Raw genomic sequence first — 14,348 nt, forward strand, 5'->3', positions numbered from 1 at the left:
ATCATTATTCACTATGCCTAAGTTTGTGGCAGATTGGAGAGGATTCATAGGAATTCTCATGGGGGGCATCAGGGGAGGAGTTTAAATACTCGTGGTGGCATGGGATACACCCGTTGAGGCAGGGGGACTGGAGGAAAGGAGGATTGCGAGTTTTAATCAAGCACCACTAGGGAAGTGGTTATGGTGATTTGGGCATGAAGTTACTTATTTATGGCATCGGGTGATTGTCTCCAAATATGGAGAAGATAGAGGTGGGTGATGTACATAGTGAGTAGAGTGATGCGTGTGTGTAGTTTATGGAGGAGTATCAGAGCAGGGTGGGATGGATTCTTCCAGCATGTATGGCATTCAAAGTTGGAGAGGGCAATCAAATAAGATTTTGGCATGATCTTTGGGCTGGAAACCTTCATCTAAAACTATTATACCCTGATCTATTTGAATGCTCAGTGGATAAGGAAGATATTTACTCCTCCACTGTCAATATGCACATAGTTTATGGTCATTTGGTTTTTGTTTGATTGGAGTTTCCTGGGTTATGCCTAAGTGAGTAGTGGAGGTGTTGGCTTGTTGGAGGGGAGGATTTGGACGTCGTCGATCTGCTGGTATATGGGGGCTGCTCCGTTGTGTCACATGTGGACTATTTAGAGAGGGCAGAATATGCGTACCTTTGAGGGGAAAGAGCACTCAGTTTTGGAGCTGAAAAGTTTATTCTTGCATTTTTTGTATGACTGGATGTTGGCAATGAGAGGTCTTTCCTTTTCTTCTTTTATAGAATGTATTGATTCTTGAACTCCCTCAGGAAGATTTTTTTTTTTTTTTATGTACTGGACTCTCAATTAGATGTGGGTGGTTAGGAGTTGGAATTTGAGGCTTCATAGGGATTTTCACGATTGGGAGATGGAGGCTGTCTCTTTCCTTGATTTTACTTATTCTTAGATACCCAAGGGGGAGGGGGATGACAGGATGACATGGAGACTTAGTGGGAATGGCAGCACTGGGTAAAATTCTTACCATTGACAAACTTATCAAGAGGGGTGTGTCGTTGTTAAATTGGTGTTGTATGTGTTGAAGAAACAGGGAAACGGTAAACCATCTTTTAATCCATTTTGATGTTTCTTCTGCTTTGTAAGGTGAAGTGTTTAGGATGTTTGGGAATCATTGAATAATGTCAGGGACAGTTGCAACTTTATTCTTTTGTTGGAGAAATTGGTTTGGGAAACATGACTCGGGTGTATGGAACTTGGTGCCATCATGTCTGATGTAGATTGTGTGTAACGGAATAGTCATACACTTGCAGATATTGAGAGATCCTTGGATCAATTGAAATCCTTGCTAGTTCTTCTCTCATTGATTTGTCTTGGGTTTGGTGTTTTACACACTATTCTTCCATTTTAGAGTTCCAAAATTCTTTTAGTTCTTCCATTTGACATATTTGTATTTTTTATGATACTTTGTGTTCATCATTGTGAACATAAAGTATTTCTTCATTATCAATAAAACTTGCATTACTTATCCAAAAAAAATGTGGCCATTATGATGAGGCAAGTTCTCTTCTGATAAAGTTAAAAGTTTTAGTTTTCATTAACAATATTTTTTTTATGGATAAAAAAAGAGATAAATGAGATGTTTACAGAGAGAAGAAGAAGAAGAAGAAGAAGAAATGAGAGATTAGCTTGTCCCAATGAGCTCTAGCTGTAATAGCTCCTTCTCGCCTTATAGGTTCTAAGTGGAGGGTGAGGTTGAGTTCAAGATCTATTAGATGAGAGTGAGAGGAACAGCAATTTTTTTTTTTAAGTGTCGACTTGTTCCAGACCAAAATGCAAATATCGGCCACAATGCACCAAAAGACACTAAAATATGAGCTAAGGTGGAACATGGGGATTTTTTTTTTTTTTTTTTTTGGATAGGTAAGGTGGAACACAGGGATTAAGTGTAAGGTTTTATAACTAGTACAAAATATTGAAACAAAATTAACATCATCAATTAAAACATCTTACTCTGTAAAGAGGTAAAATATACACCAAAAGAGAAGCTAATATCTAACAAATAACACATTAAAAATGGCAAAGAGCAGCCAAAAAACAATCAACTTACAAAAAAGATGGGACAGTGAAACTGCAGAATGTGGGAAGGAGAAATGCTAGTAAATCAATATTCAATAGGACACTGACTACAGGGTGTGTGAAGGAGAAAGATCAAGTAAACTGATAACCACACCAAATTTCAGCCTCTTCAGACTCAGTTCCAAAAAGTATCTTCAAACCTAGAACCAAAACTAGGGTAATCTACTTTCATTTTTAGTTTTTGGTTAAGTCAAAAACTGCTCTAAGGGTAGACAATACAACCCAGGAAAGTAATCCCCAGACAGTCATAGCCATTTACCAAATTTCTTCCCCTCTGGGAGGCCACAAGGTTGCAGTAACATACCTCACCAACATTGGAAATGTTGCTCCCTCCTGATCCAATAACCGAACTAACTGCACTACTTGGAATCTTGACATCTGAAGCACTATTGACATTTGGGTATCTGGAACAAAAAGATAGCCACCATCTCAATTATGTTAATCAATCATGAAATTTACATAAAACAATGATTTGAATGGCACACTACCCAGTAGCAGCTCTTGGAACTGGATAGCTCTGTGGTTCATATTCATATCCCTCAACCTTCAAGAGCATCAAGTATAATTGAGTTATCAAGGCAAGGAATCATAGAATAACATAATTAGTAATACGAAGAAATTTGCTCTCTTTTTTTTTTTTTTTTTTTTTGAGAAGTACAAATTTGCTAATGACTTGTAAACAGAGTTTGAACACAACAAATCAATTGTTACTACAACAAAATAACTATCACAACCATGTCTCTCAGGAAAGCTGATATTACAAGACTTGTGCCATGCACAACTTAACTTGCCAAAAAAAACAAAGGAATTAATTTAATATATTAAAAAATACATTGCATAACATCATCAAAATTGTTTTCCTTCAAAAAAAAAAAGAATAAGTAATAGTTTGCATTAATATTTTTTTTTATGCAGGTGGCAGCCATTGAGCCCTGGCACAAATACTGTCAGGTCTGCCTAGAAAAATCCATTATGAAAACCCAACACCAGCTCATATCCCACTGGGTATTATTTAATAAAACTCATTACCAACCGTTTCTAGCCGGGTAGGACTGCTTTGGGCAGGTCGGGGTTGGTTTGAGCAGTCATAATGGTTACAACAGAATGAAAAGTGGTAGTAAGAAGGAATTACCTATGAGTTTTATTTAAGACTGTTATGCCCTTAAACATTTATAAGAGGGTGCCGCTGAGTAGGAGCATTATTTACAAATACATTAAAGATCAGAAGATATTTATTTAAATACGGTATTTTCATATCAAAAATAAATGATTATATAAAGCAAATGGATTTAACAATATTCAGAGACAAGCATGCAACAGACTAATAGAGTACCTTTAGAGGATCATATCTACCAGAGCTACCGGCTCCCATTGTGCCAGATTGTGGGAGCCCTCCACCAGGTATGCTTCCTGCAGGACGAAGTCCCTGGGAAGGACCAACAGGAGCACTTTCTGCAGCAGCATTTGCATCTCGCAGAGTTCTCACTCTGAGTCTTGATGCAATCTCTGCCAATGCATCTTTAGCAACACCAAAATTTCCAGATACCTGAATGACCAAAGGCATAGGACTTAGTGTGGAAAATTGCATATCACAAAAATTATAATAATCAGAACACCATAAAAACTCAGGATAGAAGAAGTTGGTAACAGTAGCATATTACAAAACAGATTATAAAAATGCATGTCACAACTCATCACCTGCACAAGCTCTTCATCTTCAGCTGCACACTTAGGCTTGTCATCTTTAGAGAAAACACGAATGTCTGCCTGGGTTCTCTTTCGCATCTCATTGATAACATGACCTCCTTGTCCAAGAATGCAACCAACCTTACTTGACGGGACAAGAAGCCTAGTAATGATATTACCTTTTTCAGAGTATTCACTAACTTTATTCTGAAGCTGAAGAATTGCTTCAATGGTTTGTGATCTCTGGTTCCAGATAGCCTGAAACAACATAAGGGCAATGATCCACCACTATTATAACAGCAGCAATGCAGCACCATTGACATCAACAGTTCATATACAACAGGATGCCCCATATTAATAATGATTACATACTATGTGAAGAGCTGTAAAAGAGGGAATTGTAATGGGGCACAGAAAAGGCGGACCTCGAAAGCAGAGACCCGAATCACACGTTCATCTGAATCGGTTGATGCCTCTTGAACATATATACCGGCTCCTGTTTCCTGCTGTAACTGTCTTACATTAAAACCTCCCTTGCCAATCACCCCACCAATTTTCCCAGCTGAACAAAGAATTTTCATAAAGAACTCAGCTGAAGCTTCAGCAACAGGTCCAGGAGGAACGCCATTGAAACCCCCTGGTACAAACTCAGAAGGCCGGTTTCCATATCCCCCCATCCATGGCATTGGTGGCATACCGTGGGAATCAGAGTTCCAATGGGACCACATTGGATTTCCAGGTGGAAGCATATTAGGCAAGGGAGCTCCAGGGGGATGAAATCCTTGGCCTCCAAAAGGCATAGGGAAAGTCAGAGGAGGTTTATCCTTGCGTGGATTCTGATGCAACAGAGTTGATACATCATAAAGTGCCTTCTTTGCCACATCTCGTTTTCCAGATATCTGCAACATACCTTCAAAAATTACAAATTGTAGGGAGTTCCAAGAAAAATTAGGATTATCCAAACAATTTTCCAAATAAGAGCATGTTCTTAAAATATAAATAAAAAATAAAAAAATAAAGTGGGGTGAAGAAATAAAAATCACAGAGAGACTCGCAAGAACATGGACAAGGAAAAGCACCCAAAAAAATAGTTAAAATAAAGAGATGTGCAAAGTAAGAGATCATAATCCCAATAACAGCATTTCATATCAAAAAGACATTTTTGCAACAGCAAACCTCACTTCATATATGTGCATGTGTATATATATAAATAAATCATACATATTCAGAGGCAGTAGCAATGACTCTTACAAAAGACAAAAATCTAGAGTGAACAAAAAAAGGGAAAGGGTCCTACCATCTTCCTTCTTAGTTAGATGCCCAGAATGTTCTATACTTCTCAAACCTTCATTTCAGGGCAATCCTTACTGCCACTGAACCTACTCAGGCTTAACCAGAACTTACCTAATGCTCAGAACTATTAAAGGAAAACCTTCTTGAAAGTTGCATTAGGTGAAGCTATTTATATTCTTTATTATATACATATAATTGGATAGTTATAATGAGGGAGAGGGGATTTGAGGCCAAGACGTCTCTATTGGAAACACAAGGAGGTTCCAATTGACCTAGAAGGTTCTTGACAAAGTTATTTATATTAAATGAAACTAAATGGGTCCACACAAAAAAAAAAAAAAAAAAAAAAAAAAAAAAAAAAAAAAAACCCAATACATTTACTGCATTGAACACTCAGAATGGACAAAATATCACAAACTGGGGTGAAACATAATGTCACCACACCACATAATTCAGTCACTGGAGATAAAACGTTCCAAAGCCAACAACCAATCAAGTAACATAGCCAACTCACTAAGACTCCACCAAAACCTTTAAATCTTATCATGCAGGATGAACCAGCATGAAAAACTCAACAACCATAAAATGGCTTGAGAAAAGTTTACTGCAAAGGAGCTCAGAAGGCTTTGAATCTGACCCCAATTGAGAGATTCAATCAGATTAAGACGCTATTTTGGTCCAGGGTTAAGTGACCATACTTTAGCCCTAAGTAATTAAATTAAGTCTTTGCAGCTTTATAATTAGGGCTAAGCTTTATAAAAATAAGTGTTATTATCTTTCTTATCTAGTGCATATTGGAGTGAGATTTACAGCTTGAGGTTACTTATCATGTGCTATTGTAAGTTCTCTTCTTCTCTATAACTTTATTGTCCTTTTCTAATTTTCTGCACCCTTTCATTATGTAACTACAAGCTCACATAGGAATCCACTCCCTATTGCAATAGAAATCATACAAAGCCCAATACTGTTCCATCAAGGAACATGTCCTGCAACAAAGGCCAAGCTACAAAATAAAAATGTTTCTGTTACTGCTCGTCACTGTTGAGTGCCCAATTGCCAGTAACCCAATTTCTACATTCCTTGCTTCGTGTCATCCCCACTCAATCCACAAATTATAATTCTACATGTTATCCCAGCCTTCCCACACCAAATTAACATCTCAAACCCACCACCACAAGCCTTTTTTTTTGGTTACTGATGTCCAAAATTTCCAGCACCTTATTTCCACAATACCTGCATAACAAGACCTATGAAACCCTTCCACTGTTCCAAAAGCCCTCACAATAATAATCCACCAACTTTCTTACATAAGATACTCCTTAGGCTCAACAATACTGAGGAGCTCCTCCATCAAACCACCTACTCAATAATGCTGAAATGAAAGTATGAAACGCCTTGCAAATGGAGAATTCCTCAATATCGCATACGTGGCCAGGGTGACGTAGGACAAATTGAGGAATTTGTCTACATGTGCCTGTGGTGGGTTTAGAGTATGGAGAATTTGAGGATCTAAGATTTAGAAAGTGTTATGTGATTGTGTTTGGAATTATAAGGTGGTTTGATGAGTTATTTGATTGCTATTTGGTAGAAGAAAGTATGTATGGATTTAGGGGTTTGATAGCTAAAAGAAGGAACTTTTTTTTTTTTTTGATAAGTAGTAAGTTTTATTGATATCAAAAAGGAACACCCTAGTACACAAGGAGTGTACAAGGGGTCAACAAATCAAATACAAATATTGCAAGAATCTAGGAAATCAATAAAAGGGAATGATTGTTTTTGCAAAGCAAACAACCAATCCAATAAAGTTCAAAAAAAGAAAAGCTTGAGATCCGGAATAGATCTCTCAATATTTTCAAAACATCTACTATTTCTCTCCCTCTAAAGACACCACATTAAACAATGAGGAACAATGGACCATATATAACCATTTTGATGACGACCAAAGCTGCCTTGCCAACACCCTAACACCCCAACACCCGCACCCTACTATTTCAAAAATTGCCGAGTCCCGCACCCGCACCCGCACCCGAGTCCCGAAACGCACCCGTGCTTCATAGGGCATAACCCAAGTTACTCCAAATAAACCCAAAAACATAGACCATAGATCCATAGCAACAGGACAGTGAAGGAAGAGATGGTCAACCGATTCACCATTATTCTTGCACATGTAGCACCAATCCAAAATCCACACCTTCCTTTTTCGTAAATTATCAATCATCAAGCATTTGCCTAAGGCAGCAGTCCAAACAAAGAAAGCTACTCTAGAGGGAATCTTCTGTTTCCAAATACTTTTCCAAGGAAAACCGTAGATAGTAGGGCCAACTAAAATTCTATAATAAGCATTAACCATGAACCCTTTATCTTTGCTAGGTAACCAACACATCTTATCCTCACCAAACCCCCTTATTGAAGAACCATATATGGTTTCCATGAAGCCTAACATAACCTCTAATTCCCAAGCATGCACACCCCTAAAGAAGCTCACATCCCAAAAGAGGACTCCATTGTAGGCCTTCATAAGCTCAGCCACACTAGCCTCCTTATTCCTGCAAAATCTGAACATGTCAGGATAGCTAACAGCAAGAGATGTCTCTCCATACCAACAGTCTTGCCAAAACTTCACCCTAGACCCATCACCAATATCATACAGAATATGGCGTGAGAAAGAAGGCCATCTCTGACTGATACTTTTCCTTAAACCAACACCATAAAGACCATTTACAAATCTAGTACACCCGCCCCCCCCCCCCCCCCCCCCCAACCACACACACACACACACACATCCATATTATATCTCTATCACTTGTCTCCAAAGGGCATCCTTCTCAATCCCAAATCTCCATAGCCACTTCCCAAATAAAGCTTCATTGAAAAGTCTTATCTTCCTTACCCCTAAGCCACCCGAAGAAATAGGAGCACAAACAGTAACCCATTTAACCAAATGAATTTTAGGTTCATCACCGAAACCGCCCCATAATAAATTCTGCTGAAGCCTCTCAATTTGGTTAGCCACACTAGCAAGTGTAGGAAATAAAGATAGAAAATAAGAGGGTAAATTAGATAAGGTGCTTTTGATTAGAGTGACTCTACCTCCCTTGGATAAATACAAGCGTTTCCAACCCGCCAATCTCCTCTCCATTTTCTCTAGAATCAGATTCCATATAGTCTTATCCTTGAATTTAGCACCCAAAGGAAGACCCAAATATTTCATTGGAAGAGTACCCTGCTTGCAGCCAAGAACATTCAGCAATAAGTCAATATTATGCACTACTCCAACCGAAACCAATTTTGACTTGCCCAGATTTATCTTTTGACTCGACATTGCCTCAAACCAAATAAGAATCATACGGAGAATCAAAATCTGTTCTAGATCAGCTTCACAAAAAATTAGAGTGTCATTCATAAAAAGGAAATGAGACACCACCAAGGATCTTCCCTCCAAGTTACCCACACTAAATCCTGACATGCGTCCTTCATGAACTGCTTTATCAGCATTCTTCCAAGAGATTCCATCACCAAAACAAACAATGGAGACAATGGATCACCTTGTCTCAAACCTCTGGAGCTACCAAAAAATCCACCAGGAGAGCCATTAATCAAAATAGAGAAACGGGCTATAGATAGACAAAAGAAAATCAATTGTCTCCACTTGGCACAGAACCCACTTCTTTCTAACATCTGCAAAAGAAAACTCTAGTTTACATGGTCAAAAGCTTCTCAACATCCAGTTTACAAATTAGCCCCGGCACCCCAGACTTCAATCTACTGTCAAGACATTCATTAACAATAAGAACAGGGTCAAGGATCTGTCTATTCCTCACAAAAGCATTCTAAGATGCTGAGATTATATCCCCCATAACCGTGCGGAGTCGGTTAGCCAAGACTTTAGCAATAATTTTATAAAACCCCCCAACAAGACTAATGGGCCGAAAATCCCTAATCTCACTTGCTGCATGTTTTTTAGGGATGAAAGTAGTAAAAGTTGCGTTTAAACTTTTCTCAAACTGACCTTCAGCAAAAAAATGATGAAATATGGCCATAAGATCAGGTTTCACAATCCCCCCAGCAAGCTTTAAAAAAAGCCATTGGAAAGCCATCTAGTCCAGGAGATTTATCACCATGAAAACTCTGAATGACATCAAAAATTTCTACCTCTTCAAAAGGTCTCTAACCAATCTGCATTATCGCCGGATATCATTGGAAAAACCAACACATTTGGAAATGGTCAATCAACTTGCTGCTCAGAATACAAACTCATGAAGAATTGAGTAATGCAGTCTGCAATCATACCCTGATTCGAAGACAAGGTACCATTAACCATTAGGCTTTCAAAACCATTATTTTTTCTGTTAGAATTCGCCATTCTATGAAAGAATCTAGTATTGGCATCCCCTTCCTTCAACTGCAACACCCTAGACTATTATCTCCAACTAATCTCTTCTAAAAGACTCAACTTTTCAATATCTGTACGAAGATTAACTTGTTCTAACTTCTCCTCAGCTATTAATCTATGTGTCTCCTCTTTAGCATCCAAAACATTCAACTTGCTCCAAAGGTCCTGTTTCTTTTATGTGACATTGCCAACTCCATCTTGTTCCACTTTTTTAAATCCAACTTCAAGGCAACCAACTTCTTAGCTAGTATAAAGCTTGGAGTTCCTTGGAACAAATAGGATGCCCACCACATCTTCACTTTATCGACAAAATTTTCTACCCTCAACCACATATTTTCAAAACGGAAAGGAATTCCAACAAAATAGGAAAATGGTCTGAAAGTACTATAGACATCCTTTTTTGTGTAAACTGTGTGAAGTGATCTGCCAAAAGCGGAAAGAAAAGGAACCGATCTAGTCGAGAAGCTAAGGATGTATTGGACCAGGTGTAAAGACCCTCTTCCATAGGTATATCCATCAACCCATGAAGAGGGATAAAGTCAAAAAATCCATACATAGCCTGAGAGTAGCTAGCAGCCCCCAGTCACTCTGATGGGAAACGGATTATATTAAAGTCACCTTCTAAGCACCATGGCAAATCCCACCAACTAATCAGCCTGGTTAGTTCCTCCCACATCAACCTAGTGTCATCAAAGGTGTTCCGAGCGCTCGCCTAGGCGCCGAGGCAAGGCGAGGCGCCAGAAAAGCGCCTCAAAGGCACTGAGGCGCTCACCTCTAGAGCCTAGGCACTTGCCCAAATATATTTTGTTAGGCAAGAGGTGAGAGGCAAGCGCCTGAGTAAATTTTGCAATTTAAAGCCACTAATGGCATGTTTTGTAAATTTAAAGGGGTGCATGGTTGGTTTTAAAACTATTACCTCAATAGGGATGAGCTGTCACCCACTATATCAAATAAATTAATATAAAAAAAAAGCATAAAACAAAAGACCCAATAAGAAATTTCGGGAACAACTCCTCTTCATCAACTTTTAGAGCAAAGCAGCGGGTATTTCGTCTTCTTCTAGGGTTTGGAAGAGAGTGGGCCAGTGGCTACCAGCAGTCAACCAACATCAGGTAATATTTTCCAATTCTTTTAGTTTTTTTTTACACTTTTTTTTTCCTGAGTTCTCTCTCACTGCCTTGGTAATTTTGTCCACACTTTCAGAGCATGCAACGCTTTCCTCTCTATTTCTTCTTTGCTTCCCCCCCCCCCCCCCCCCTTCTCTTCTCTTCTCTTCTCTCTGGACTCCTTGTCTCCAGCAACTCCCTCCTCTCTTTTTTTTTCCCCTTTTTCTCTTCTCTATTGGACTCTCTGTCTCCAGCAACTCTCTCCTCTCTCTTTTTTCTTTGGTTTTTTTTTCCCCTTACCCTTCTCTCTTGGACCCTGACTATCTCCATCAACTCTTCCTTCTCTGTTTTTTCTCTAGTTTTTTTTTTCCTTTACCCTTCTCTAGTCTAACTGTCTTATAGCAACTCTCCCCTATCTTTTTCTTTATTTTCTTTTCCTATATTTTTCCTTTTTCTCAAACTCATTACTTCACTCAAGTTTTAGAGCTTAAACCATAGTAAATGATACATAGCTAGCTTAATATAGAATCCTATTAAATGTATTGTATTGGGTTTTATTTTTTAATATGTAGAATGGCTTCAGATAATGGGAGGAGAAAAGATCCGGGATGGAAATATAATTATTTAGCTAATGTTGAAGACAAAAATGCAGTGACTTGCCTCTTTTGTAATAAAGTCACAAAGGGAAGGATACATAAAGCAAAGCAGCATCAAGTAGAGAATTTTAAAAACAGTACAAAGTGTTTAAAATGTCCTGATCATGTTAGAGAAGAGCTTGCGCAGTATATGGCAGAGAAGAGGAGTGAGAAGGAGAACTATGACAAGATGCCTAATTTTGATGATATAGATAATATGATTGAAACTGAGGATGTAGATGATGATGAGGTAGAGGAAGTAAAAGTTATCCAAAAAGGGAAAAAATCATACTTTAGTAAGAGAGGGGTTGGCAGTAGCACCCAAGTGAAAACTGTGAAATTAATGCCAAAGTCTAAAAAATTGAAAGGTCCCATGGATTCTTTTGTAACATTAAAGCCATAAAAAGTGGTTGCACTTAGAAAACATGGTAAGATGAAGCAAACTAACATCAATGATAAACTTGACAACAGAAAAGAGCACAAGTTTGTCAATATATTGGCCGGCTATTTTATCTAGCCGGTATACCATTCAATGTTGCTTGCTTAGATGAATTTAAATGGGCAGTTGAAGCTATTGGGCAGTATGGTCCAAATATGAAGCCTCCTAGTTACCATGAGTTAAGAGTTCCAATTCTCAAAAAGGAGGTGGCTTACACAAATGAGTTATTGAGTGATCACAAGGAATCTTGGAGGAAATATGGCTGTTCTATTATGTCTGATTGGTGGACTAGTAGAACCAATAGGATCTTGATGAACTTTTTGGTGAATTGCCCATCTAGAACCATGTTTGTGAAGTCAATTGATGCATCATCTTTTATGAAAACTAGGGAAAAACTTTCAAATTACTTGATGCATCTGTAGAACAGATTGGGGAGGCTAATGTAGTCCAAGTAGTATCAGATAATGGATCTAATTATGTGTTGGCTAGGACGTTGTTGGAAGCAAAAAGGTCAAATTTATATTGGACTCCATGTGCTACACACTGCATTGACCTTATATTGGAGGACATTGGGAAAATTCCTAGAATTGCAAAAACTTTGGAAAGGGCCATTCAATTGACTGGATATATCTACAACCATGGGGGTGTGTAAAATATGATGAGAGAATACAAAAACCAAAGAGAGCTGGTTAGGGCTGGGAAAACTAGGTTTTGCACTTCATATCATACAATAAAATCCATTTATAAGCAAAAGCATAACCTAAGGGCCATGTTTACTTCTGAGGAGTGGGTTCGTAGTAGATAGACAAAAGAAGCAAATGCTAAACGAGTAGTAGAAATGATTTTGATGCCTTCTTTTTGGAATACTATAGTTTACATTCTTAAAGTTATGGGCCCTCTTGTTCGAGTTCTTCACCTTGTTGATAATGACAGAAAACCAGCTATAGGTTACATATATAAGGCAATGGATAGGGCCAAAGAAGCTATTATAAAAGTTTTTAATGAGAATGAAGAAAGTTATTCAGATATTTTTAAAATCATTGATGAGAGATGGGAATGTCAATTACATCGGCCTCTGCATGCAGTGGGTCATTTCTTGAATCCAGAGTATTTCTATTTCGATCCTGACATAGCAACAAATCATGAAATTACAGCAGGATTGTAAGCTTGTATAAAAAGACTAGTTCCTAGTACTGAAATTCAGGACAAGATCATTGCTAAGCTACCCATGTATAAGAAAGTTGAAGGCCTCTTTGGCATTCAATTGGCTTTAAGATCAAGAAAGACAAGGGCTCCAAGTAAGAAAGCATTTATATCTAACTTATAATGACTAGAACAGTGGCACTTTTTACAAATAAAAAATCTGACTTCTATGATATATCATATATCATTACTCATACTTATTTTTTTAACATAGCTGAATGGTGGAGTTTGTATAGGAGCTCAACTCCGAATTTGCAACAATTAGCTATAAAAATCTTAAGCTTGACTTGTAGTGCACGTGGTTGTGAGCGCAATTGGAGTGTGTTTGAGCAGGTGAGTTTTTAAGTATAATAAGTAGATTTTATCCTTTGATGAGCTACTTTATTTCATTGAAAATTCCTAGTCTAATACTTCGTTTTCATAAATGCTTGTAGATTCACACAAAAAGAAGGAATAGACTTGCACAAAAACGACTAAATGATCTGGTCTTTGTGAAGTATAATCAAAGGATGAAGGCATGATATGATAAGCGTGATGTTATTGATCCCATCTCCTTAGATGATATAGATGAAAGTAATGAATGGTTGTTGGGGGAAATGGGTGCTGAACCATCTATGAATGTTGAAGATGAGTTGGTTTTTGATGATGATGATGATGGTTTGTCATGGGGTGTAGTGGCAAGAGCTGCTGGTGTTGGAGAACCAAGAAGAATACTAGATTCCAAACAAAATCAAGGGCAAGCTCAAAGGCCTCAACATCACAACCAAATATTGAAGAGGAAGATGTTGATTCTGATGAGACCGAGGAAGAGAATGCTGATGGTTATAAATCTGGTTCAAGTGATGGAAACTTGAGTGAAGAGTCTGATGATGACCTTTAGATTAAAATTAACAACCACATTCAGGCTATTAAATAGGCTACAGAATGTTCAATCTTCAAATGTTTTTGTTTTGTCATGGATAGTCATGAAATTCAATCTTCAATGTTTTTTTAGGAGTTTTCTTCTTTCTAATATGAAGTTATGAACAATATTTTAGCTTAATATTCAGATTTAGTTGATATTTGGATGGAGACTAATTTTTAAATGGTGATTTATGGTTAATATTTAGACTTAGTTGATATTTGATAATTATCTAGACCTAGTTGACTGTTGATATTTGGATGGAGACTAATTTTTTAGTTGGGATTCAAACCCACAAACTAGTTTTATAGACCAGCTCCTATCCATTAGAAATGGCGTTAGATTTGTTTATATAATATTCTTATACATCAAATACATTAGATTGGAACCGTATATGTAAAATAACAATATTTAGAATTTGGCACCTCGCTTCACTCGGGCTAGCCCCTTTTTGGCGCCTCGTCGCCTCGAGCGATACAAGGCCTTGGCGCCTTAAGGGCGCCTTTGACTACCTTGCATCAACCTACGCCTTTTGTTCAAATTTGGCCCATATACGCCTGTAAAAGCCC

At 37.9% G+C, this 14,348-nt stretch overlaps 1 protein-coding gene across 2 annotated transcripts in view; it reads right to left on the reverse strand.

The window, feature by feature from the left end:
• Positions 1-14,348, reverse strand: part of LOC126713917 (KH domain-containing protein At4g18375-like) — a 36,060-nt gene that overhangs the window by 9,494 nt on the left and 12,218 nt on the right. The window contains exons 3-7 of one of the 2 annotated variants that reach the window (XM_050413874.1): positions 4,235-4,708; positions 3,822-4,067; positions 3,457-3,669; positions 2,612-2,667; positions 2,428-2,527 (exon numbers count right to left, since the gene is read on the reverse strand). In XM_050413874.1, the coding sequence (XP_050269831.1) occupies positions 2,428-2,527; positions 2,612-2,667; positions 3,457-3,669; positions 3,822-4,067; positions 4,235-4,708 (1,089 nt within the window). The remainder of the gene's footprint in view (positions 1-2,427; positions 2,528-2,611; positions 2,668-3,456; positions 3,670-3,821; positions 4,068-4,234; positions 4,709-14,348) is intronic. The other variant, XM_050413875.1, reaches the window with a different exon arrangement.

This window comes from Quercus robur, chromosome 2 (genome assembly GCF_932294415.1).
Source record: "Quercus robur chromosome 2, dhQueRobu3.1, whole genome shotgun sequence".
In the NCBI taxonomy this organism is placed as follows: domain Eukaryota; kingdom Viridiplantae; phylum Streptophyta; class Magnoliopsida; order Fagales; family Fagaceae; genus Quercus; species Quercus robur.